At 49.3% G+C, this 27498-nt stretch overlaps 1 protein-coding gene across 1 annotated transcript in view; it reads left to right on the top strand.

Moving 5' to 3' along the window:
- CCDC146 (coiled-coil domain containing 146) overlaps positions 1–27498 on the top strand; it is a 164842-nt gene that overhangs the window by 328 nt on the left and 137016 nt on the right. Inside the window, exon 2 of the mRNA XM_075926722.1 lies at positions 22145–22306. Within this exon, the coding sequence (XP_075782837.1) occupies positions 22157–22306 (150 nt within the window). The 5' untranslated portion in view covers positions 22145–22156. The remainder of the gene's footprint in view (positions 1–22144; positions 22307–27498) is intronic.

The following is a 27498-nucleotide window of genomic DNA, read 5'->3' as shown; positions in this document are numbered from 1 at the left end:
TGGCTGGCTGGCTGAGGTACCCATTCCCGAGGGGGAGCGCTGAGGCTGGTGACATACATATGGTGACCATATTTTCTGAACCAAAATTAGGGACACCTTAGTCAGGCCCCCTGACCCGTTAGCCACACCCCTGCTGCAAGAAGTGCCACCCCTGGAGGTAGTACTCCTGGGGTCAAGATGGACACATGACCAGAAGTAAAGGGTGTCCTGTGATGCCTCTAGAACGCCTCCCACCATCCTCTACCAAGAGGGGATGAGTTTGGCCCACACAGGACACTCACCCCCATGAAACTATCCTGCAATTGCATTAATCCAATTTGCATTTAGGGTTGCCAGGTGTCCGATATTGACCCGGACCGTCTGGTTTTTTCGCCTCCTGTCCGGTAAAAAAAATTCAGGAAATACCGGCCACCTAAAATGTCCAGTATTTTCTGATTTTTTTCTGTCCAGGAGGCGAAAATACCAGACTGTCTGGGTCAATACTGGACACCTGGCAACCCTACACACACTCAGCAACCAGGCCCAGCCCTCACTGGCTTGTTCTTAAAGGGGCCATGCTGGTTTTTTTATTTTTTTAACTTTTTTGCTTAATAATAATTTTCAGACCGACCTGACTGCTTTTCTTGTCAAGTCTTCGTAGCATGCTCTGCAATTGGTTGGTGCTTTCAGCAATTAATACAATGTTGTCCGCAAATCTGAGCTGAGATAATCGTTCTCCGTTTATGTTGGCATCACTTCTCCAGTTGATCTTGTTCATAACCATTTTGAGGAAGGCAGTGAATAGTTTCGGTGAAATCATATCTCTTTGCTTCACGCCTTTCTCGATTGGGATACGGAAGGGAGTTTCAAGGAGAGTAATATCTGTTGTACATCCAGTATTCGCTTCCTTCAACAAATTGATGTATTGCATCTTAATGCCCTGCTCTGTGAGCATCTTTAATATTGCGTTGAACTCGATGCTATTGAAGGCCTTTTCATAATCAACTAAAGCAATGCACAGTGGAAGTTTGTATTCCCTCGCTCTTTCTAGGAGCTGGTTAAAGGTAAATATATGGTTGATTGTGCTGAAATTTCTTCGAAACCCTGCCTGCACTCTTGGCTGTTGTTCATCTAGGCTCTGCGAAAGTCGGTTCCTTACCACCTTTGTAAAGAACTTGTAAATATGAGAGAGTAGGCATATAAGGCGGTAATTCTTAAGATTTTCTTGATTGCCCTTCTTGTGCAGCAAGATGGTATTTGACTCCTTCCAGCTTGATGGTATTTTTCCTTCTTCAAGATATCGACTGACTCTTAAAGCGAGGGTCTTCCAAAGTTTTTCGCCTCCTGCGGAAATCATTTCTGACATTATTCTATTTTTGCCTGGAGCTTTTCCCTTCTTCATCTGGTATAGTGCGCTTCAGATTTTGCTGACGATTATGGGGAGATGCGTTCTTCTGACTCCTGGAGCGTTGGGAGAGGGATGTTGATTCTTGATTTGAATAGTTCTGTATAGAAGTCCTTACGGACCTTCTCCATCCCTACTCTGTCGATTACTGTCTCTCCATCTTTGTTCTTCAATGCTGTTATGCTCAGTCTATACTGCATCAATTCCTGTTTGCATGTCCTGAAGCTCTTACGTGATTTGGCTGTTTTGAGGAGTTTTTCTTTCCAGAAGTTCTCAAAGTCGTCCTTCAGCTTTTGCCATTTAAGCTTGCACGGAATGGAGTACTCGAAGTTGTTATCCGAGCTCCTTTTCATGTTTCTCCGCTTCTCCAGCTGGCTTTTCATTTCCTTCAAGATTCTTCCCTTCACCTTCTTCGACTTTTCAATTTCAGCTGCTTTTAAGCAACAACTGAGCTTGTCAGCAAAGATACTATAGTCTTTACACTTTTCCGTCTGGCTCCAGTCAAACCCAGAAATCGCTTTCTTCAGCTTTGCTTCATCGAATGTCTTCGGACACCGTTTCCTATTTGCCATCTATAACACCTTTTTTTCCACCACTTTGTCGAAAATCAACTTCGCTCTAAGCAAGTGATGGTCACTGCCGATGTTGAAAGGCTGCACCACAGAGATGTCTTGAACAATGCACCTTTTATTGACTAAAATATAGTCGATTTCATTCTTGCTTTTCACGTTTGGTGCAATCCACGTCCACTTTGTTGCGATCTTTTTATACCAGGTGTTTGCCAAGTACAGTTCTTTCATTTCTGCCATCGCTACTAACCTTTCTCCTCTTTCATTCTTTTCGTCACTGCCATATCTCCCTATGAAGTTTTTACCAGCTTTCCCTCATCCAACCTTGGCATTGAAGTCTCCCATCGTGATAGTGTAAGTGGACTTTTGCGCGAGGGCTCTTTCAAGCTCTCGGTAGAATTCTTCCACTTCTTCGGTCTCACTTGCACTTGTGGGGGCATAGGCCTGGATGACCTTGAGGGTAGCCTTTGACTCTATCTGAAGATGAAGCACACCAATACGTGATGATATTAGCTGGCATGATATAACTTTCAAAGACCAGTCCTTACTGACGATAAATCCGACTCCCCCAATGTTTCTAGCACCGTCTTCTTTTCTGAGCCTCACAGTGCTTCCATCCTTCCAGTTGACTTCCAACTTCTTCTTTCGTCGGGTTTCGCAGGCTTCGCAGGATGTTGCATCTTATCCTTTTCTTTTCCTTCATCAGATGGTTTAACGTTTCCTCCCTCGCTAGCGACCTACAATTGTAAGAACACACAGCAAGGGATGTCCTTTTCCATGTTGGCGTAGCACCTGACATTTTTGTCAGCCTCTCGTCGCTCAATTTCCACTCCACCACTATAGAACTGTTCGATGATGCTCTGGGTCTAAAACCCATTTACTCGTGTTGTTTTAGCAATTGACTTCAAGCCATCCCACCAGTCATGGTTTTATAGACTTCTATGATAACCCCCCTTAGTCTCCTCTTTTCTAAGCTGAAAAGTCCATGTCTTTTTAATCTCTCTTCATATTGGACCTGTTCCAAACCCGTAATCATTTTTGTTGCCCTTTTCTGAACCTTTTCCAATGACAATATATCTTTTTTGAGATGAGGTGACGACATCTGTACACAGTATTCAAGATAAGGGCATACCATGATTTTATATAGGGGCATTAATATATTTTCTGTCTTTATTCTCTATCCCATTTTTAATAATACCTCCCTCTACCCACCTACACTGCCTCTCTACTCAGCCCGTCCCACCTCTCCACGTGTCTGCCCTTCCGTTCACCCCCACAATCCCCTGGCACTACACTTTCCCTTTCCTATGTACCTTCCTGGTGCCTCCCTCTTCCCTGACTGCCCCTGCCCTCCTTGCCCTCTTTCTCTCTGATGCCCACCCCCTCACCATCCTTTGTCCCAATTTTACTCATGCCCCTCTGCGCACTCACACATGACTTGCTCCATTCCCTGCCTTCCTCCTGCCCACTCCTCCTTTCAGCCCCTCTTCTCCAGGCTCTCATTGCTCCCCTCTCCTCTTCCTTTCTTTTGTCCCCATTGTTCCTCCCCTTTCATCTCCCAGCATCACCCTGTCCCCTCCCCTCTCCCACATCCACTGACACCTTTCCTCCCCTCCCCCACTCCTGCCCTTTTCCTCATTGTCTCCTCTTGGCACCCTGGCATTTGTCTCTCCTTCACCCTGCCTCTTGGTGTCTTCCCCTTTCTTCTCCTGCCATCCCCTCCACTCTCCCCTCAGCACAAGCTCCTTCCTTCATCACCTCTTCCTTTCATCGCCAGCCCTTAGTTCTCCCCTTACCCCTTCCCTTACCATCTGCCTTCCAGAAAGCAGTTTGTAGGGCTGGAGCCTGCGGTCCAGCCCCAGAAGCCCCTGCAGCCCTGACCCCAGCTGTTCCCGGAGAAGGACCACTTCCCAGGCCTGGAGCAGAGGCTGCCTATGGTGCTGTTTTTAGCGTCCAGACTGAGGCTATGTCTAGACTACACAGTTTTTTCGAAAAAAGTGGCCTTTTTAAAAAAAACTTCACCTGCATCTAGACTGCTGTCACGTTCTTTCAAAATTAAATCAAAAGAACGTGTTGGTTTTTTCAACAGGGTAAGCCTAATTTTACGAGGAAGAACACCTTTTTCCTGGATAAGTGAGGCTCTGAGAGGCAAAGAGAAAAAAATGAGGGGTGGACCCAGATCTGTGCTACACTAACACATACCCAGATAGCAGGACTGCTCCAAAGAGGAAAAAGCACAGGTACCCTCATGGCCATTCCATTCATTGCAATCACAGCTTACGTGTGAGAGAGCATCCATTCAGTCTGGACTCTCTCTTTCGAAAAAGCAGATCGCTTTTTCGATGCACTTTTGCAGTGTGAATGCTCTCTTTCGGAAGAAGTTTTTCCAGAAGATCTCTTCTGAAAAAAGCTTCTTCCGAAAGAAGCCTGCAGTCTAGACGTAGCCTGAGTGACCCACTCTGTTTTTATACCTACTATTTCATTTCACAATCTGATGCCATTCAAAAATACAGACTTCCTTCTCTTCTGAAAAAAAGCTGCTTCTGAAAGAAGCCTGTAGTCTAGACGTAGCCCAAGGGCTGAAGCTGAAGCCTGAGAAGCTTAGTTTTGTAGGGACCTGGGGAACTGTGCTGCTTGCTGCTTCCTAATGCTGGTCCTGGCTATTATATGCAAAAAAACCCCATCAACCTCTCCCCAATCTCCCCCCCCAAAAAAAAACAGTTTCTGTGGCACAGTTGGGCTGTGGAGTTTGTTCAAGTGGCTTCAGAAAGAAAAAGATTGAGAAGCCCTCATTTAAATATTGTGACAGCAACCTCTAATGTGAATGCCATATATCAACACACACGCCCCCATATGTGTATTGTTTGTTTCTTTTATAAAAAAATTTTCAGCATGATTTAGAGACCTGAATAAAACAGCAGGAACATTGAAAATGATAAACCTATTTGCAGTTTTAACAGCATTTTGGAGCTGAAGAATTATTGTATTTTTCAATATATGTATATGTTTTTGCACAATTTATCCTGGATTTCGTCTTGGCATCTTGCTGTTTACAATGAGTTCATAATGCTTTTATTCCTCCTGGAGGCAATCAAATTGTTTTTTCCATTATCAAATACAGCTGTTTAAATCTCTCTGCAAAAGTCAAAATCTTGTTGAAGAAATTCCAAACAGCACTAAAAACAGGCTTAAATTTTATCATTCAAAGATTTGTACTGTCTTAGGGTATGTCTACACTACCACCCTAGTTCGAACTAGGGTGGTAATGTAGGCAACCGGAGTTGCAAATGAAGCCCGGGATTTGAATTTCCCGGGCTTCATTTGCATCTCGCCAGGCGTCGCCATTTTTAAATGTCCGCTACCGTTCGGACTAGGCTACCGTTACCGTTTCACGAGGAGTAACGGTAGTTCGGACTAGGAAGCCTAGTCCGAACTACCTAGTCCGTGCCGTGCGGGTACCCGCGCGGCACGGAGTCCGCACTAGTGGACATTTAAAAATGGCGGCGCCCGGCGAGATGCAAATGAAGCCTGGGAAATTCAAATCCTAGGCTTCATTTGCAACTCCAGTTGCCTACATTACCACCCTAGTTCGAACTAAGGTGGTAGTGTAGACATACCCTTAGAGACTACTGTACCAAATCATTAGCCAAATGTAAATGATACAGCACTTTTGTATAAAGTTCAGGACCAGAGGTTGAAGTCCAATTATTACTATATCTCAAGACCTGTAGTCTTTTCCTCATTGTTCACTTCTTTTTTTCTCTCTTAAACATGTCTCTTCAACCCTGACTCCCTGGTGCAGCACAGCCCTCCAGAATAGCCTATTGATAGCAGCATTTTCTAAACTTGTGGTGTCAATGTTGAAAGGGTTCAAGTCCTTCATGTATATGTCCTTGAGCCTAGATCAGCCCCATAGCTTTGGAACATCTACACACTATTCATACAGGAGATCCTTTACAAAATGGCAGAAATTGGAACTTATAGGGGGTTTGCAAACTTGAAAGCCTTTAAAATTGTGAAATAAAGTAAAATTGAGAGGCAGGGTAACCCTGCCATTAAAGCACTAGACTCAGGGTTCAGCTACACTGTGGGGTTTTTTTTGGAAGAGGTATGCAACTAGCAGTTGTATTTGCATACCTTCTTCAATTTTTTTTTCCAGAAGAGGCTTTTCCGCCTTTTGGCCCCATCTGCACATACCCTCACTAGATCTGGGTTCATTTCTCAGTTGTGCCATAACCTTGGGTAAATTATTTAATCTCTCTGTGCCTCAATTCCCCATCTTTAAATAAAGGTGACAGTACTTTTTGTGTCTATCTTGTCTATTTAGATTGAAAGCTTTTAGGATCGAACATTGACTCATACAATCTGTTGAACAGAACCAAACAGGATTGCCTCTATAGTCCTGACTGAGGCTTCTAGTTACCAAGAACGTTGCAGAGCTGGCTCCCAATAATACAGAAGCGGGGAACATCCAGTTAACCCCTGGTGGGCCACCAAACACTTTGTTTACCTGAGTATCCACACGCAAGGCCACTCACAGATCCCAGCGACTGGTTTGCCATTCCTGACCAATGAGAACTGCAGAAGGCGGTGGACCAGGTTACACTGCTTTCTGTAGCTCCCATTGACTAGGAATGGCAAATCGCAGCCACTGGGAGTTGCAAACAGCCATGCCTGAGGATGCTCAGGTAAACAAAGTATCTGGCGGCCCACTGGGGACTGATGAACCCTGATGCACCATATCTGGCACGCGAGTTAGAGGTTCCATAACCCTGCACTAATGCCAGAAAATTCATAATCTCCATTAGGGATGTAAGCAACTAATCGACTAGTCGACTATCTGATAAGCAAAAGACTAGTCGCTCTCTCTCTCCCCACATCAGAAAGTGGCCACAAGTGGGGGAGGAAGGGGACGTGCTGGGGGGAGCCAGTTTAAAAGCTGGTTCCTGCCATTTCCAGCTCCATGGGAGGGGACGGGGCACAGTGGCAGCATTCCAACTTTGAAATGTACAAGAGTCCCTGTTGGGGCTCTTGTACATTTCAAAGCAGAAACACTGCATGAGGCCTGGAGTCAGTCGGGGACTCTGAGTCCCCCACTGGCCCCAGGCTCCATTTGGTGCTTCTGCTTTGAAATGTACAAGAGCCCCAGCAGGGGCTCTTGTGCACTTCAAAGATTGAAACGCCGCATGTAGTCCGAGGTCAGTGGAGGACTCCTCACTAGCCCCAGGCTCCACACTGCGGGTATGTCTAGACTACACACCTCTGGCGACAGAGGAAAGTAGATTAGGCTACCCGGCATAGGCAAAGAAGCGGGAATTTAAATAATCCCTGCTGCATTAAAATTAACATGGCTCCCACGCTGTGCTGACGATCAGCTGATCCGGCACAGCGCAGTAGTCTAGACGCGGATCAGTTGGCTGAGGAAGCCTTTGCCGACCGATCCCTTATGCCTTGTGAAATGAGGTTTACAGGATCGGTTGGCAAAGGATCCCCCAGCCAACTGATCCGCGTCTAGACTACCGCGCTGTGCCGGATCAGCTGATCGTCAGCACAGCGCGGCAGCCATCTTTATTTTAATGAAGTGGGGATTATTTAAATCCCCTCTTCTTTCCCTATGCCGGGTAGCCTAATCTACATGCCTCTGTTGCCAGAGGCATGTAGTCTAGACATACCCTGTGCTTCCACTTTGAAATGTACAAGAGCCCCAGCGGGGACTCTTGCACATTTCAAAGTGGAAGCACCTGCATGGAGTCTGGGGTCAGCCCTAGGCTCCACCCAGCGTTTCAGTAATTGAAATGCATAAGACCCCTGCTGGGGCACTTGCCATTTCAAAGCGAAAGCATCCACATAGAGTCTGAGGTCAGCAGGGGACTCCTCGCTGGCCCCAAGCTGCACAAGGTGTTTCAATCTTTGAAATGCACAACAGCCCTAGTGGCTCTTGTATATTTCAAAGGCAGAACGCCAGACTAGTCCTTATCAACTAATCAAATAGTCGATGGAAATCCTATCAACTATTTAATTAGTTAATTAATCAAAATATAATAACCCTAATCTCCATTCCTAAAAGAGAACTTTTATAAAGATAAGATTTTGCCAGAATAGTTGAAATGTAATATGGTCATATTCAGGGCTTGACAAATTCACTTGCCTGCTTGACCGGGGCGAGTAGATTTTATCAGCTGGCGAGTGCAGGGATGGACTGGCCCAGTGGGCGGTTGTGACGGGCTGGCTAAAGCCTACACTACGGCCAGTGTGGCCCCATCCGATCTGCCGGCCAGGCAGAGGAGTGGAGCACCGCTGAGAAGGGGGAAATACAGTGATTCTCAGTGTTGGGCTGCCTGTGTGCAGCTCCAGCGCGAGGAGGCGGGGCCAGAAGCGGGATGGCGGCAGATGCCAGGATGCTGGCGTGACATGGCCCCGCTGATTTTAAAGGGCCGCAGCAGCTCGTGCTGGCTCCAGTCCTGCCATAGCCCCAACCCCCTCGCTGGTGAGAGACTGCTCCCGGCTGACCACCCAGCTCGCTGCACCCGCCCCGCGCCGCCCGTTCCCCGCACTGCCCGTTCCCCACGCCACCCCTGCTCCCCTGCACCCTGCTTCCTTGTACCCCGGACTCCCTGCTCTCCTTCTTCCCTGCAACTCTCTGGCTCTGCGCCGCCCTTGCATCCTGCTCCCCTCCGATCCCTACCCCCAGCTCTGTGGTGCCCGTTCCCTGCACTACACCTAGACCCCGATCCCTCTGCCCCTCCTGTTCCCCGCGTCCCATTCTCCGTGCCTCCACCGCACTCCACACTCCGCGTGCCTCTGGCTCTGTGCCTCCCATTCTCCGCACCACTCCTGTACCTTCCCCCCCACCACTGGCTCTGTGCTGTCCCTGCACCCTGTTTCCCCTGTGGGTCAGGAGTGAGGAGCGCTTGTCCATAGGGAGGGGATGGTCAGGCCAGGGAAAAGGCTGCTATGACTCAGCAGGGAGCGAAAGGGGGAGTTCACTTGAAGCGCCTTTGCCTTTATGGAAAAAAACAAATGAAAATGCAATTTGCTATTTATAGGGCTAAAATGCCAGGACAAAAATGAAAACAAACAAAAAAAGCCCATTGCAAAATGCAAACCTGTAAAAGACGACTAAAATGGCGGGGAGTGTCCAAAAATGTTTTGCTTGGGGCAGCAAAAAACCTAGAGATGGCCCTGTGGGAGGGGAAGGGGCTGGGCTGGGCTGGACTGGACTGTAGGGAGGGGACGGAAGGGGAGGGGAAAAATATGGGGAAGGGGCTTGTGCTGAGGGGAGGGTAGGGGAGGGGAGGCGGTCAGGAGAAGAAGAAGAAGAACGGAGAAGGCACCAAGGGACAGGGATGTAGGAGAGACAAATGCCAGGGGCCAAGTGCAGACAATGAGGTAAAGGGCAGGAGGGGAGGTGTCAGTGGGAGGGGAGACAGGGTGATGCCGGGAGAGGAGAGAGTAAGGGCATTGGGGACTAGATGGGGGAGGAGGAGGTACTGGGAGAAGGCTAGAAAGAAGGGGTGGGCATGAGGAAGGCAGGGATGGAGCAAGTCATGTGTGAGGGCACAGGGGCATGAGGGAAACGGGGGCAGAGAGTGGTGAGGGGGTGGGCATCAGGGAAAAAGAGAGCAAAGGGGGCAGGGGCAGTAAGGGAAGTGGGAGGCACCAGGAGGGTGCAGGTGCCAGGGGATTCTGGGGGTGAAGCAGAAGGGCAGACACCTGCAGGAGAGGGACCATCACCAGAGGAGAGAGGCAGGGCAGGTGTGTAGAGGAAGTTATTAGGAGAGGGGATGAGGATCAGATCAGAGTAGGGCTACTGGAGGAGTGGGCACAGGGGGGAGAGAAGGGCTGGTGGAGGAGGGCAGGACTCAGGAAGGCTGAGGGCAGTGAGAAGGGCAGGAGTCAGGACAGCAGGGGAGGGTGAGAGGTTGGGGGGCAGCAGGCACCAGGGGAGCTGATGGAGAAAGGGGAGGAGACATGGCAGCAGAGGGAAAAGGTAGAGGTTTATAAGATATTTATTAATAACTTGGGTGATATTTATTAATAACTTATTAGTAATTACTGTTCTTATTCTGATTAGGAATTTATGCTATTTAAAAAACACTTTTTGGGGGGGATGGTGGCGAGTCCCTTTTTTGTCTGGCGAGTGGGGTTTTCCAGTATTTGTCGAGCCCTGGTCATATTCTCAGATCTTTATTCACTCCCGCCTGAGGCTAAATACCTTTTTATTTTATTATCATTTGTAACCATTAATGAACTCTTCACAGAGTTTTGGGATAAAGCATGTATGAAAGATATAATAACTTTTTCATGTTATTACTTACAGCGACCTCCTTAAATGCTACTTCTTCCAGAAATCTTTTCAACCCCATTTTTTTCTTCAGTAATTTGCCAGCTGGTCTCCCTTTTCTCAGAAAGTGTGCTATTTTCTCCTGTGTTTGCATGTTTTGTAATTTGGGGGCTGATCTTAAAAACACGAACACGAGTAACTTTAACTCACACAAGTAATAATATTAGACCAGATCTTGCTCCCAAGATCCACATATATAGGGCCCCCTTCCTATGCAAATGTCTCCTTCCAGTGTATGAGCATTGGGAAGGTCAGGAATAAAGATGGGTAATTTCATGCTGGAAGAGAGGAGAGGGGAACACACATTGTACCCCTTGATTAACCCGAAGGCAGTTCAGATAAAAGTTAATGTTGGCTGTAGGAGCCTATGCATAATAGAGATTCCTCCTTTTAGGTTGTTCTTGGGTAGCTATAACTAGGGAGAACCCCTGGTTTTAATAACTGCATTGGAGATGCACTATGAAGCAGGACTGCTGCACACTGCCTCATTATGGTGGCCTGGGACCCTGGAGCTATGTCTACACAGCAACATTATTTGGAAATAACTAGCATTATTTCAAAATAACATAGACCATGTCTACACAAACAACAGTTATTTTAACATAATGTAAAAATACTGTCAAGCTAGAGGACTTACTCTGACTCCTGTAACCTCGTTTTATGAGGAGTAAGGGAAGTCAGAGGAAGAATGCTCTATTTTGAACTAAGTGCTGTGTAAACCGCATCAAAACTCAAAATAAGCTATTTCTAAATAAGCTACACAATTAACGTAGCTCAATTTGCGTAGCTTATTTAGAGTTAAACCCTGCTGTGTAGACACACCTTTGTGGATTCTGTAGAATTTGTTTGGTTTGAAATGATTCTGCACCTCTCTAGCAGAAAAACGTGAGGGGAAACTTCAAGAAATCTTCCAGTTATTCTTCTTTCTTAACATTCTATTAGAGGTTGTACTGACAAAAAGCCCAGCCCACTGAATTCAGTGGAACTGCTTGTAAATGGTTTTGAAACAAGTCCCTTGGGTTATAAAGTATTCAGACAGGAAACATGTTTAACTGTGGTAAGAAAAGGTTACTCACCTTGTGCAGTAACTTCTGTTCTTCGAGATGTGTGTCCCCGTGGGTGCTCCACTACAGGTGTCGGGCTCGTCCCGGCGCCGCAAACCGGAAACTTCTTCGTAGCAGTAGCCCCCTCCGGAGGACCGCGCGTGCGCAGTGTGTCCCGCGGCGTTCGCGCCTTTTCTGCGTCGCGCGGTCCGACCCGCCAGTTCCTCCTAGCCGGAACATCTGCAAGATACAAGAGAGATCTCCGAAGCAGGGAGGAGGGCGGGTCGTGGAGCACCCACGGGGACACACATCTCGAAGAACAGAAGTTACTGCACAAGGTGAGTAACCTTTTCTTCTTCTTCGAGTGATGTCCCCGTGGGTGCTCCACTACAGGTGAGTATGAAGCAGTCACCCTCGCACTGATTGTGCTTCGGATTTACTTGTGCACGGACGAAAGGACTGCTTGAGCGACTGCTGTGTCAGCGACCTTGAGACGGTCAAGGGCATAGTGTCTAGCGAAGGTGGATGCGGACGACCATGTCGCTGCCCTGCATATGTCTGTAAGAGATACATTTTTCATAAAAGCCGTGGAGGCAGCCATACTTCTGGTTGAATGCGCTGTTAGCGAACAGGGCAGAGATTTCCCCCTGAGAGTGTAGCAACGGGTGATGCAGTTAACTATATGTTTGGAAATACGTTGGGACGACAGCTGATGACCTTTAGAGCGATCAGCGAGTGATAATAGCAAACGCGGAGACTTCCGGAATGGACGTGTTCTGTCAAGGTAAAATGCCAATGCCCTTCTAATGTCCAGAGTGTGCCAGCGGGCTTCCTCCGGTGTAGCATGCGGTTTGGGGTAGAAAGTAGGGAAGATTATAGGTTCATTGACATGAAAGGACGAGTTGACTTTTGGCAAGAAGGATGGGTGACATCTCAGTGAGACTCCCTGCTGAGTGAACATCGTGTATGGCGGGTCCGCTGAGAGTGCTGCAAGCTCTGAAACTCGCCGAGCTGAGGCTATTGCCAGGAGAAAGGTAACCTTTATCGTGAGAATTTGTAACTCACAAGTCGCAAGTGGTTCAAATGGTGGGCGGGTAAGGGTGTCCAGTACAAGGCCAAGGTCCCATGGCTGCGGGATAGGCTTGTGTGGTGGACAAATATTGGAAATTCCCTTGAGAAATTTCTTCGTAAGTGGATGAGAGAAAACGGAAAAGCTCTCTATGGGAGCGTGAAAAGCCGAAATAGCTGCCAAGTGTACTTTTAGCGAAGCAGCGGCCAATCCTTGGGAGTGTAAATGCAGGACGTAGTCCAGAATACGCTGGATCTGCACATTTAGGGGGTTAATGGCTTGTGGCCGGCACCAGGCTGAGAAACGACGCCACTTATAGATGTACGATCGTTGGGTGCTGTGTCGTCTGCTTTGCACGAGTACATCCATGACTGCTTGGGAGCAGGTTAACTCTAGGCCCTGGAGCCAGTCAGGAGCCAAGCTGTCAGGTGCAAGCGGTCGACATCCGGGTGGAGAAAGTTGCCGTTTTGTTGTGAGATCAAGTTGTTGATCCTTGGAAGACGTTGAGGTCTGGACACCGACATCTGCATGAGTTGCGTGAGCCAAGTCTGGCGCGGCCAGAAGGGAGCCACGAGGATTACTGTCGCCGAGTCTGATAGTATTTTCTGTATTACCCGCGGTATCAGCGGGATTGGGGGAAAAGCGTAGAGGAGATGGTACGCTCCCCAATTGAGAAGGAAGGCATCCCCCAAGGATTGGTTGTCTATCCCCGCTCTCGAACAGTAAGAGCGGCACTTCCTGTTGTCGCGAGTGGCAAAGAGGTCGATCTCTGGGTAACCCCATGCCCGAAACAGATCGAGAGCTACAGAGTGAAGGAGCTCCCATTCGTGTTGGGAGTGGAATGATCTGCTGAGCGTGTCCGCAATTATATTGGTTTTGCCGGGGAGATAGGAAGCTACGAGCGCGATCCTGTGGCGGATCGCCCAGTTCCACAGGCGCACTGCTTCCGCACACAAAGTCCTGGACCGGGCCCCGCCTTGCCGGTTGATGTAGTAAACCGTGCATATGTTGTCGGTAAGGACTTGTATGGTGGTCCCCTGTATATGTTGGACAAAGTGGCGGCATGCGTTGAAGACTGCCCTGAGCTCCAGGAAGTTTATATGGAGTAGGGATTCCTGATGGGACCACAGTCCCTGAATCCGGTAGTGCAACATGTGCGCCCCCCAGCCTATTAGCGACGCGTCCGTGGTCAATTGAATGGATGGGGGCTGGATCCGGAATGGAACGCCTGCTAGAGTATTGGCAGGTAGAGTCCACCAAACGAGCGATTTCCTGACTCGGGCAGGGATGGTTATGAAAGTGTTGATATTGGTAATGCCCGGTTTGTAGGCTATGAGGAGCCAATGTTGCAGACATCGCATGCGGAGGCGAGCATGGGCTATGACGTATGTGGTAGAGGCCATGTGGCCCAATAGTTTCAGGCAGGTAAGGTAAGAGACCTTCGGGGCTGTGAGCAAGACGTTCGATAGGTCTCGAATGGTGTCGGCTCTGTCCGTAGGCAGATACGCCATAGCAGTGGTAGAGTCTAGTCTGGCCCCAATGAACACGATGGACTGGGCCGGAGTTAGAGTAGATTTTGGCAGATTGATAATTAGGCCAAGGGTCTCGAAGATGCCTTTTGTAGTGGCAACTGCCATCTCGGCTTGTTCTCTCGAAGGTGCTGAGAGGAGGTAGTCGTCGAGATAAGGGAAAATGGTGATCCCCGCTCGACGGAGGTATGCCGCTATGACTGCCATGGTCTTTGAAAATACTCTCGGAGCTGCGGATAGGCCGAAGGGAAGTACCGCATATTGGTAGTGGTCGTCTCCGACGGTGAATCGCAGAAACCTCCTGTGAGCTGGATGGATAGGAATGTGGAAGTATGCGTCCTGCAGGTCGAGAGACGCGAACCAATCCCCCTTTTGTAGTGTTGGAATGATGGAACCCAGAGTAACCATCTTGAATCTGTATCTTCGCAGGTAGCGGTTGAGACCGCGAAGGTCTAGTATCGGCCTCCATCCCCCCGACTTTTTCTCTGTGAGGAAGTATCGGGAATAGAACCCCCTGCGATGGAATTCGGGAGGAACTATTTCCACTGCACCTATGGTAAGTAGGTGTACTACTTCCTGTCGTAACAGATTTTCGTGGGAGGGGTCCCTGAAAAGGGGTGGGGAGGGAGGGTTGGTGGGAGGCAAGGTGGAGAACGGAATGGTGAGTCCTGAGGTTACAATCTCCCTGACCCAGCGGTCTGTGGTGATGGCAAACCAACGAAGGGAGTATGGATACAGACGGCGGTTGAAGAGTTTGGTTACTCTCGCGTTGGGTTCTAGCTGAGGGATGGCTCGCAGACTCTCGATCAGTATGTCAAACTTGCTGTCTAGATTGTTGCTGGTTGTTGGCCTTGTTAGGTTGCTGGCGGCGACGTTGGGGGCGCTGCCTCTGTCTATGCTGGTCGTATGGCCTAAATCGTTGGTTGGTATAGTAGGAAGCCGAAGAAGGAGGCGGCCTCTGCCTGTTATATGGCCAGGCTCTCCTGCGCCTGAAGGGCGGGGTGTACATCCCTAGAGTTCTTAACGTATTTCTAGAGTCTTTTCCTGAGTGAAACACTTGGTCTGTGTTTTGAGCGAACAGGGATGCTCGGTCAAATGGGAGGTCCTCCACCTTAGGGTGTAGATCCTTTGGCACGGAAGCCAGGTGGAGCCAAGAGTCTCGTCGCATGACGATGGACGTCGCGGTAGTGCGGGAGGCCGAGTCCGCGATATCGAGGGATATCTGGAGCGCATTACGGGCCACTGTGTACCCCTCTTGTACTATGGCCTTCAGTACCTCCCTTTGGGAATGTGGGAGATGCTGTATGAGCGGCACTAACTTCGAATAGTTGTCGAAGTCGTGGTTGGCAAGATGGGCAGAGTAGTTTGCCATCCTCAATGTGGCCGTAGCAGATGAATAGACCTTTCTGCCTAGCAAATCCAAGCGTTTGGCCTCTTTGTCCGCGATAGAATTTCTCGCCTGCGCGGATCTCGCCTTTTGCTGTGCTGCGTCAACCACGATAGAGTTCGGAACAGGATGGGTAAAGAGAAACTCTGCATCCTTGGCGTCGATAAAATATTTCCTGTCCGTGCGTTTGTTGGTAGGAGGCATAGACGCCGGAGTTTGCCAGATGTCATTGGCTACCTCCAATATCGCGGCATCGAAAGGAAGAGCTAGCTTGGATTTACTAGAATGTTGTAAATTTCTGAGCAGCGGATGGTGTTTTGGAGGCGCCCCCGAGGTGCGTAAGTTTTGTGAATCCGCTACCCGTGTAAAAAGCTCATGGAACTGCTTATAATCATCTGCTAGAGGGGGTTCGTCGTTAAACACCGCATCATCAGGAGAAGAGGAAGCGACATCTGTCGGGGAGGCCACTGACTGGTGTTCCGCCACTGGTGACTGAGTGGTATCGTCCTGTGGGACCGAAGTCGTGGACGCATCTCCCGTAGGCGCTGGTGGGCGTTGAGCCGGTGGAATAGAGCCTTGGGTCGTTGGCGAATATATTTGCTGTCGGCTCGGAGACAAGGGTGAGCGCCTCGATATTGATCGTGAACGCTCCGAATGCGGTGAGCGGTGACGAGACGCACGATGAGAGTATTGTGGAGAATAGGACAGAGTGCTCCTATGACGATAATAGCGGGAGCGGGTAGGTGATCGAGGGGAACGAGAACGGTACGAGTAACGGTACGGCGATCTGGAGTAGTATGATCGGTGATAGTGAGGCGGTGTGATGGACCTTCTCGGGGATCTATAGTAGCGGCGTGCAGGAGAGTACTCGTGATAGTGGCTCCGCCGTCTTTGAGGTGAAATCGAAGGTCCAGGCGAGAAGGCTGCCCTGTCCGAACCTGGAGAAGGGGTACGAGGGTGGTGTGTTTTCCTCTGTGCCTTCGTCGGTACCGCTCTAGAAGTATGGGGGACCGGGCTATCTGGGATCGAGATAAGTGAGGCCCCATCAGAGATTTCCCCTGGAGGGCATGGTGATTGAGGCGCAGGAGGCGAGGAAGGCGGAAGCACTTCTTGTCCCGACACCTGAGGGTGTAAGGTCGTCGGATCCGGTGCCGAAACGGGAGACTGAGACGGCTGCTCCACTTCCAGCGATCGGTCGGTGCGGTGCGGTGCCGACGCGCCCTGAGGATGAGGAGTGGCTGCGTCGCTAGGCTTTGGATGGGATCTGGGTGCCGAGTGTTTCCTCGGTGCCGTGTCCGGTGCCTTAGGTTGTTGCGGCTTAGGCTTCGGTGCCTGTTTAGGCTTCGGTGCCGGGCCGGCCACCGGTGCCGTCTTAGTCGGGGCACGGTCATGCGCCGACGGTGCCGATTGCCTCGGTGCCGAGGACCGCACCGAATCCGGCTGCGGTGCCGCTCGGAGGCTCGGTGCCGCTGATGATGGTGCCGACTCCGGACGGGTTGGCGGGGCCGATGCCACAGAGAGTACAGGGCTCGGCGCCGATGTGCTACGGGCTTTGGAAGGCTTTTCCATCGCCTGTGGGTGGCCCGACGCGGCTCTCGAGTCTGCCGCACTTAGGCTCCTGGACGAAGCGGAGGCCTTTTCTTTGGTCTTGTGCGTACCCTCGGTCTCTCGCTCTGTTGACGTCGGCGGCTGAAGAGCCTTGTTGAAGAGGAGCATTTTAAGGCGCATCTCTCTGTCACGCCTCGTGCGCGCCGTTAGCTTGGCGCAATGGCCACACTTCTGAGGGATATGGCCCTCCCCTAGACAGCGAATGCAGCGGGAGTGGCCATCCGACACCGGCATAGCCTCGCCGCATGATGCGCACTTCTTGAACCCGGGAGAACCGGGCATGGTTCGCTGAGCGGGTGTAACCCCCGGGATTAAAACAGGGGGTTGAAGTAACAGGGGTGTTTTTTTTTTTTTTTTTTTTTTTTTTTTTTTTTTTTTTTTTAAACAATTAACCAATCTAACTAACTAACGATATAACACTGACTAACACTACGTTGGGAAGGGGCTAACTGGGAAACAACTGAACATATATCTGATTTTTTTAACTAAACGATTCCTCCTCAGGAGAGGAGCGTGTTCCAGATCCGTCTGCGGCCGTGGACGGTTAGGAGGAACTGGCGGGTCGGACCGCGCGACGCAGAAAAGGCGCGAACGCCGCGGGACACACTGCGCACGCGCGGTCCTCCGGAGGGGGCTACTGCTACGAAGAAGTTTCCGGTTTGCGGCGCCGGGACGAGCCCGACACCTGTAGTGGAGCACCCACGGGGACATCACTCGAAGAAGAACATGATTGTTGTAATTTTTTTTTAATATATTTTGTTGTTTTTTTTTCTGATTCTTTTATTTACACTGATTCATTGTTTGTTATTTGAAGTGCTATTCACTACATAAAAATTCCCATATGGGCAAGCTCAGAGAATGAGGCAATGTCATATTTTTAATATTTGTTTTTAAATTTTGTGACCCTGCTGGGGGAAGTTCTGTTTATACTGACTACTAGAGGGTTATACTAATGCTCCATGGATGTATGTAATACTTAGAGACTTTCCTGGCATTGCCCAGGTCCTTCAGGGCAGAGGGGCTGGCAGTGTATGTGTGTGGGGGGGGGGAGTACATGACTCAGGGAAGGGCTTTGAGGATGCGGGATGTGGAGGAGGTTGGGGGTGTGAGAATGAGGGTTCAGGGGTTAGGAGGAACTCAGAGTCAGTAGGTCCCATCTGGTACCAAACTTTTCTCTCCTTACAGCCACCAGGGTGATTTTTTTTTCTTTCCTCAGCCTTCCTCCAGCTGCCAGAGGACTTTTTTCTCCCTCAGCTCCTCTCCTGGCCACCAGGAGCCTTTTTTCCTCTCTCAGGGTATGTCTACACTACAAAGTTAATTCGAACTAACGGACGTTAGTTCGAATTAACTTTGATAGGCGCTACACTAGCGCTCCGCTAGTTCGAACTTAATTCGAACTAGCGGAGCGCTTACTTCGAACTAGGTAAACCTCATTCTATGAGGACTAAGCCTAGTTCGAACTTACTAGTTCGAATTAAGGGGGTGTGTAGCCCCTTAATTTGAACTAGTGGGAGGCTAGCCCTTCCCAGCTTGCCCTGGTGGCCACTCTGGCCAACACCAGGGAAACTCTATTGCCCCCCTCCCGGCCCCGGACACCTTAAAGGGGCATGGGCTGGCTACGATGCCCGTGCCAGGTGCAAGCCTGCCAGCACCCAGCTAGCAGACCCTGCACCTGGCACGGCTCGAGCCAGCCACCCGATGCCCCCCAGCCATACCCCTCTTCCCGGGACCAGGCTGGCGGCTCCCGGGAGCTTGCCCGGGACCGCAAGAGGCGGGCACCCGCCTGGTCTAGTGCGGACATCGTGGACCTCGTCCATGACCTCTGCACTAGGCACAGGAAAGTGGCCGTCTAGGGCATGAGAGCTGCCAGCCTGGCCACCCAGGAGCAGGTGTGCATGAAAATCAAGGTGGTCCACTGAGACCCCCGACCCTGAGCCCTGAGCCGTACTGGGTCAGACCAAAGGTCCACCTAGCCCAGTAGCCTGTCTGCCGACAGTGGCCAACCCTAGGGACCCTGGAGGGGATGGCCCGAAGACAGTGACCAAGCCATTTGTCTCGTGCCATCCCTCTCCAGCCTTCCACAAACTTTGGGCAGGGACACCACTCCTACCCCCTGACTAATACCACTCCATGGACCGAACCTCCATGACTTTATCTCACTTCTCTTTAAACTCTGTTCTAGTTTTAGCCTTCACAGCCTCCTGCAGGAAGGAGTTCCACAGGTTGACTCTTTGCTTTGTGAAGAACAACTTTCTGTTACTAGTTTGAAGCCTGCTACCCATTCCTTTCCTTTGGTGTCCTCTAGTCCTTCTATTATGGGAACTAATGAAGAACTTTTCTTTATGCACCCTCTCCACCCCACTCATGCTTTTATAGACCTCTATCCTATCCCCCCTCAGTCTCCTCTTTTCTAAACTGAAAAGTCCCAGTCTCTTTAGCCTCTCTTCATATGGGACCTCTTCCAAACCTCTGATCATTGTAGTTGCCCTCCCCTCTCCCACCCTCTCTCTTCCCCTCTCCCACCTCCTTTTCCCAGTCTCCCCGAGTTTTGTTCAATAAAGAGAGATTCTATTTTTGACCACATGTTTTCTTTATTTTGTACATCAGGAAGGGGGGCTAGGGAAGGGTAAGTGGAAGGAGGTGAGGGAGGAATGGGGTACGAGCCCCCGATGGGGAGGACTGGGCTGGCTCTGTGGGCTTCTGGGCATGGAAGCTCTTCTGCAGCCCCCCAATTGCCCTCTCTCCCAAGATGGCAGCCTGCGGCAAGTGCAGCCAGTCTGATGGCCGAGTGCTGTGATGTGCCCAGTGTGGGCACTCAGGGCACTCCAAGACAGGACTGCTTTGCAAGCGGGGCACCCCTGAGAACTGTCTGTCCGGGGTGGGGGTCGGGTCCCTTTTAGCACAGCCCTCGGCTAGCCTGAGGCAGCAGCTCCACTCTCTAAGTCCTCATCTGATGCCCTGCCGGCACTGCTTCCAGCCATCCTTAACCCCGGTTCAGTGTCCACTTAATGTGGACATGCTAGTTCAAATTAGCAAAATGCTAATTCGAACTAGTTTTTTAGTCTAGATGCGTTAGTTCGAATTAGCTTAGTTCGAATTAACTAATTCAAACTAAATTAGTTCGAATTAGCGCTGTAGTGTAGACATACCCTCACATACATACACACACAACATTGCAAGAAAGGTTTGGGGGCAGGGGGACTACTTACTCAGTGTGCTGGCAGGCAAAATGGCAGAGCCCAGCCCTGCTGGCTGCTCCCTTAGTGGTAGGGCTGCCCTCAGTGGACACTCTGCAGTCTTGTTGCCAATGGCCACTCTCATATCACATTCCTCAGAACATCAGCACCTCTCTTTGCGTGTTATGGAAAATTGTCCTTTCCCTGAGGCTTCTGGTTGTCCCTGTCCAACCAAACTCTGCCCTTGCTTTAAGTTAGCAGAAGAGGAAGCTGCATACCAAATTTGGTGGCCCTCACTTTTACTGTTTAGGAAGAGTTCTTGAACAAACGGACTCAGACAAACACACAGACAGATGCACTCAGATAGATAGATAGATAGATAGATAGATAGATTGATTTTGAACCCTAAACAGTGAGCTCTCTCAAATCAAGATTGTCTTAACCATAGAATTACAGGATCACAGGATTGGAAGGGACCTTGAGAGGTCATCTAATCTAGTTTCCTGCACTCATGGTGGGACTAAGTATTATCTAGAGAGGTAGGGAACCTGTGGTCTGCATGCCAGATCTGGTCCATGGCTTGTCTTGATCCAGCCCACCAGGCTTGAGGCTTCTCCCCCTACAATTGGGAGCTGGGGTTGGCGTTCCAGCCACGGAGGGGAGGGAGCACTGAGGCTGGAGCACCAGTACTGGCTCCCCATTGCAGGAGAGGGGAGCCCCAAGCCTCATGGCCCAGTCAAGGCAAGCTACATGTCTCATCTGGCCCACAGGCTGTGCTACATGTCTCATCTGGCCCACAGATCCACTGCTTCCTGTTGCCCCCTTTGGCTGGGAATCCAAGCCAATGGAAGTGGCAGGAGATGGTGCCTGCAGGGATCATTTCCTTGGAGCTCGAAGAGCTGTGCTAAGACACTCAGGTCCCTTCTGGAACTGTGCCACGTAGGCACCCAAGGCTCCTATTCCCACCCAGACCCTGCATCCCCACCCCAGCCCTCTTCTGCACGCTGCCTCCCAATGACCCTGCATTCCCACCCTGCTCCTGCACTCTCCCTCCTGCCCAGATCCTGTAATCCCAACTCACTCCTGCACCTTCCATCCTGCTCGGACTCTGATCCACGACCCGTAGGCCACTTCTGCACCCTTCTTCCTTCCCAGACCCCATGCCCTCACCACCATTACACTCCCAGGCAGCTCCCTCCAACACACTGAACCCTCATTTTTGGCCGCATCCCAGAACTTGGGATGGCCCAAAAAATCTACTAGACCTGGGCCCCCAGAAGAGTTAATCCAGACTTGGGGCTAAGCCCTGAGCCTTGGCGCCTCCCCGCATGGGGCTGGAGCTTAAAGTGAATGATGGGAGTGTCTTTTTCCCTTGCTTCTCAGTTGTGGGCCACATCTGTGAGGGTTTTTTTTTTCTCTTTCTTACTTGGGGACCAGGTTTAGTGAAGGAGGTTTTTTTAATCTTTTGCATCTCACTTGTATGTGTCCCCAACTGATTCTTCAGTGGGTCAGTGAAATAAAAAAAAGGTTCCCCTCCCCTGATCTAGACCATTTCTGACAGGTGTTTGTCTAACCTGCTCTTAAAAATATCTTTATTATGTGTTTGAATGGTACCTATATTGGGCAACCAAAGGAACTATTTAAAATAAAAATAAAGCTATTTAAAATAAAAACATAATCTGTCTTTATACTGCTGAAGATGAGGGCTCTTTGCACTGTACAGGATGATGCCAATAAAGATGTGCAGATATAGGTCTCAAAACATTTGACTCTGACTCTGCTGTAAGGATTGTCTTTTATTTTGCTATCTGCAGAATTATAGTGAAACTAAGCCATTAGAAGTGTTTTATAGCATTTATACAATAGAATTTTACAACGTTCATGAAGGCAAACCTCTGAAAGTGATCATTATGTGGTGTCCTTTATTTGAACACGGGTCTCACTCCAGTTCACATTGTATCTTTGTTTTCTTCATCTCTTGCCTGTTTCTAAAGATCTATAAATGCTGAATATTGGTATTTGTATTATTTCACAGAACTTTGAAAACATGAGTGATGTGGACGAAGAAAGTTCCAGTTCCAGTGACTCAGAACCAGAGACACAGGAGCCTATTTATGCCATTGCTCCATCAATTAATATCCGAGATGAGGGATCCATTGATGTAGTTACAAGTCCTGCATTTCAATTTCTAGATGAGGTATTGTAGACCTACCTTTCTATATTACAGATGTTAACAATTAGTCTGAAAACCAGCACCTGTTGGTAGCAACTGAAAATTATTACCATTTTTTAGCTGTTGGGCCAACATGAAATGTCAGATTGGTGGTCTGCTCAGTTGCGTAGTGGAGAGGGGTCCACACCCGAAAAACAGTCACCACAAGAAAATCTGTTGTTGACCTCTCCATCACAACTGCCAAGGATTAATAGGAGATGAAGACAAATTTACTATTCATAGGATAGGGGTTTTCTCACTGGCAGAGTTGTTTGGGCTGGAGAAAATTTGCTGTGCTGATGCCAATGCTGCACTTCTTTTATGAATTAAAAAAGGGGCTTCATTCTCCGTACAACCATACAAGAAATTATAAAGTGTTAATTTTACTTTTACAGATGATGCAGCCTTTCTTCCCCCGCTATTGGAGGGCAGGGATCACAGAGCTTTTGGGCTGTCTTCCAAAATTAGAGCTTTCATAGGGAACATGTACCTTGCAAGATGAAATGCACATATGATTGTATTACTCTGTAGGTAGTGAGATCATGGTTATGGTCTTGGTGGTAGGTGGTTGTCAATGGCTCTGTTTTATGTTTATGGTATTTTGGCTGCAGAAATAATTGCATCATAATTTTCACAAAGGCTGCAGCGTTGAGAGGAAAACTACAGAGTTAAAAAGCTTCTCAGGAACTGTGAGCTGCTAGTGGTACAGAAGCCATTTGAAACAAAGCAGCTTTGCAGGGTTGCTAGCATTAAAGTGACAGAGAGCATTTCATTAAAAGATTTCAAGTAATAATTTGAAGGTGCTTTCTGTTATTTTGGTAGTATATCCTGAAGTAATAGAGCATTTGGTGTTTGATCTGAGCATTTATCTTCTGAGTTTAATAAGCCCAAGATAAAGTTGTTACTTTATAAACAGTAAGCACCCTCAAAGCTATTATAATAAGTTCAAAGTAACAGTACATGACAATCTCCTAGATACTCAGTTGAATTCAAAGAGATCCCTTAATCCCCATTATTTCTTGAAATTGACAGCTTGAACAACAGCTTCAGAAAGAGCTTCACAAGTGCCTCCTCTGTACTATGAACCTGCCTAAAGCTCTGTCATATAGATCCATATTGATTAAGGTGAAACTGAAATTGTAACATAGCTAAATGCTCTTTTGGGAGGTGAGATACAGAGCAGCTGGGAGAGGTAAATGCACTAGCAAATTAGAAATAGGACAGTAACTCAAAAAATTCTCAGTTACTTCAACTTGTGCTTAGGTTTACATGGATAATAAAATTTATGATTAAATGTGAAAAAATATGGATTAATCTCTAGCTAGTCCCTAATGATTCTGCTTCTTTGACTGAAGTGTTTAGAAAAAGCTTGGCAGGAAACAGAATTAAGAAATTAATCTGATGGTTTAGAATTTACTATGAACTCAGGTCATCCCCTTGAATATGGTAAAGGCAGTAGAATTAAATAGGAAAGTATATCCACAGTAATGACTTCTATATAATGGTAACAATATCAGAAAGATTGTATGTGTTTTATGGAAATTTTTATATATTATTATTGCTAGAAGTACAGAGAAAGGCAACAAAAATGATTAGGGGTGTGGAACAACTTCTATAACAGGGAAGATTAAAAAGATTGGGCCTGTTCAGTTAGAAAAGAGATGACTGAAGGGGGTGTGATGGAGGTCTATAAAATCATGAATATTCTGAACAAAATGAGTAGGAAAGTGTTATTTACTCCTTTATATAACACAACGGGTGAGCCAAAGAAATTAATAGGCAGCATGTTAAAAAAAACATAAGGGGAGTGTCCAGGGGAGTGTTGAGAAGGCCAAAAATATAACTAGGTTAAAAAAGAGTTCATGAAGGATAGGTCCATCAGTGGCAATTAGCCAAGATGGTCAAGGATGCAACCCCAAGCTCTTGGGGTATGTCTACACTACAGAGGAAGATCGAACCTGCTACTATCAATCTTCCAGGGTTTGAATTAGCAGTCTAGTTAAGACAGCTAATTTGAAGTGAGGGGGCACTCTGGTCGATGCCAGTAACCCTGATTTTACAAGGAGTAAGGGAAGTTGAAGGAAGAGTGTTCCCTTGACTTCCTGCAGTGTAGACAGCACCAAAAGTTGAGTTAAGCTACTTCAACTTCAGCTACGTAATTAACGTAGCTGAAGTTGCTTGTTTTAATTCAACTTTGTCCCATAGTGTAGCCATACCCTGGGGTACGTCTGAACAGCGCAGTTATTTCAGAATAAGCTATTGTGGAGGAGATTTTCTGAAATAGCTTATTTCGAAATAGCACGTCTACACACAAAATGTGTATCGAAATAGGGCTTAGCTATTTTGAAATAGAGTGTCCACACTGATTGGACGCTGAATAGCATTTAAGGCCACCTGGAACCAGTTCAGGCCAGTAGTTACTTCATGTGGCTGCTGCTTGAGGCTGTCTGAGGCGTGTGCTTAAAGGGATCCCCATGGACAACTGTTTCTGAGGTTTCCCTGCTTACTTACCTATCTGAGGGACAGCAAAGCATTTTCTCTTCTTACTCTGGTTGCCCTGCTTCAGGACAACACAGCACTCTTTGCTATGGAGCTTTTGCTGCAAGTCATGCAGGCTGCCTCCCAGGCGCTGCAGGAACCCAGTCCCCAGCCCTTGTAGCAGACCCTCCTCGGGAGGAGGAACGACTCTGGCAGCTGGATGCCACCCGCCCTGGCCTGAACACTGTGTCCCGCCACATCTGGCGTCTGGACACCAGTGCAGACCAGATTGTTCTGAAGCGCTGGGGAGACCAACAATGGCTCCAGAACTTTTGAATGAAAAAGGACGCTTTCCTCAAGCTCTGTGAGGAGCTCGCCCCTGCCCTGAGGTGATGGGACACACACGTGAGGCCCACCATCCCCCTCTAGAAGTGTGTTGCCATTGCCCTCTGGAAGCTCTCCATGCCGAATAGCTACCAATCTGTGGGGAACCAGTTCAGCACGGGGAGATTGACCGTCGGGGCCCTGGTCAAGCAGGTATGGCATTCTTGGGCTATTGTCCCAGGAGGGGGGTGGAAGGATGGAACAGACTTCCCTAGGGAAAGGGTGGGTCGGAGTGGGGGTGGTGCCAGCCCCTCCCCAGGAGGGTTTGTTCAGTCCCGCTTTCACAAAGCCCTGCCAGAGATTGGGGTGATTGCAGGGGGTTGCTCCTGGTGAGTGGTGGGAAGGGGGACTAAGAAGGAGGGGGTGGGGGAATCTAAGGTGACTGGCACCTCTGTGATTCTCGGTTTGTTTGTCTCCTTCTGCAGGTGGTCAGGGTGATCAACACTATCCTGCTGTGCAGAGTCATCCGCCTTGCTGATGCGGATGCTGTCATTAATGGATTTGGCACCCTGGGCTTCCCAACTGCAGGGGGGCTATAGACGGGACACACATCCCTAACCATGCCCCAGACCACTGGGCATCAAGCTACATAAACTGCAATGGATTCTTTTCTGTGGTCCTGCAGGCCATGACTGACCACCGAGGCCAGTTAACGGACATATATGTCAGGTGGTTGGGGAAGGCGCACAATGCACATGTCTTTAGGAACTAAAGTGTGTTCCAGAAGCTGCATGCTGGAACAGGGTCGGGGACGTGGACATGCCCATCTGCCTGATGGGGGATGCGGTCTATCCCCTACAGCCATGACTCATGAAACCATACACCAGCCACCTCAATCCCTCCCGAGAGGCATTTAATGCCAGGGTGAGCAGGGCCTGCATGGTGGTCAAGGGTGCCTTCAGCCTCTTGAAGGCACGGTTTAGATACCTTGTCACCTGCTTGGACTTCGGGGAACATAACATCCCACATGTGGTGGCTATGTGCTGTGTACTGCACAATGTGTGCAAACGGAAGGGGGAGGCCCCCAGAGTGGAGAGTGAGGCTGACCATATGACTGCCATCCAGCAGGCCCATCAGGGGGCCGTGCACATCCGGGAGATCCTGAGGGAGATACTCTCCCCTGGTCTGTCCCACTGGGGTCTTGTGCTTCACCCCTCATTGCTCTCCCTCCACTTACCTCTCCCTCCTCCCCTTTCCTGCTGAAAAAATAAAGACACCTTTAAAAAAAAAAAAAAACCTAAACACTCTGTATCTTTACTGTGGGGGTCAACGAAACTGGAGAGAGAGTGGGAAAAGAACCTGGGAGAAGGGATGAAAGAGGGTGGAGGAAGGGGGGTGTTGAGAACATCGCAGGAGAGAGGAGGTAGCTGGAAGGGGGAGGAGAGGTTGGGGCTGGGAGTGGCGCCGGGCTATGTGGATCCCACCGCCATGGCTTCCACAGGAGGGTGGGGAGAGTGTGGAGGGAGAAGTGGGAGGAGGAGCAACAGCAACAGCAGGAGATGAGGCACAGGCTGGAGCGGGAGGAGGCATCATGCTCTGCACTAGGGAGTGGACATCAGTGCACAGGGAGTGGCCCTGCGCAAGCAGCTTCCACTAGCTCTCCCGACGTAGCTGCAGGTCCTCTAGCACTCAGCCGTGGATGGTGTGGTGCAGGGCTCAGAGTGCTGCCAGGTGCTGCCTCTGGTAGTCGTCCAGGGGATGGTGGTGCCTGTGGAAGCCTCGGGTCCGGGAGACTGTCCTGGATGATGTTGGCTGCCCCTGTCTCACAGCTGGCCCAGCTGTGGAGAATAAAGAGAGATGGTCAGTCATCCCAGGGGACACAGTGCTTGAAGCATAGCCCCCATCTGCAAGCTGAGAGCAACAGTTAGCTCTGTTGCAAGCTATGTTATTGGAGCAAGGCCATGTGCGCTATGGCCAGTGGCCCCACATGTCATCCGCACCTGTTCTTGCATGCAGATGTGGCCTTTAGATGACAGGCTGTCTGCCATCCGGCCATAGATGTCCGCAATCCTGTGTCTGGTGTGGAGATCCTGGAGGTTGTTCTTGTCCTCCCCAATAAGGTACCGGATCTCCACACCAAACCAGGAACAAGCACCTCTTTTGCGGGCCCTGACAGGCTCCTAGGAGCTCATCAGACTGTTCCCTATGAGCAGTGGAGGGCTGGGTGGCAGCATAAGATTAGCTCATCATGGACAAAATCAAGTCAGGGGCAGCTGTAGTGTGGCTCAGGGCTGTCAGGCCTTCTGCGAGCCACAAACCCTGTCTGCAGAGACTGCAGCTTTAAGGGTTACAAGAGAGGGACGGGATAGAGTTTT

The sequence above is a fragment of the Pelodiscus sinensis genome, chromosome 1, assembly GCF_049634645.1.
Source record: "Pelodiscus sinensis isolate JC-2024 chromosome 1, ASM4963464v1, whole genome shotgun sequence".
NCBI classification, from domain to species: Eukaryota; Metazoa; Chordata; order Testudines; family Trionychidae; genus Pelodiscus; species Pelodiscus sinensis.
This window is presented reverse-complemented; position numbering and strand designations above follow the sequence as displayed.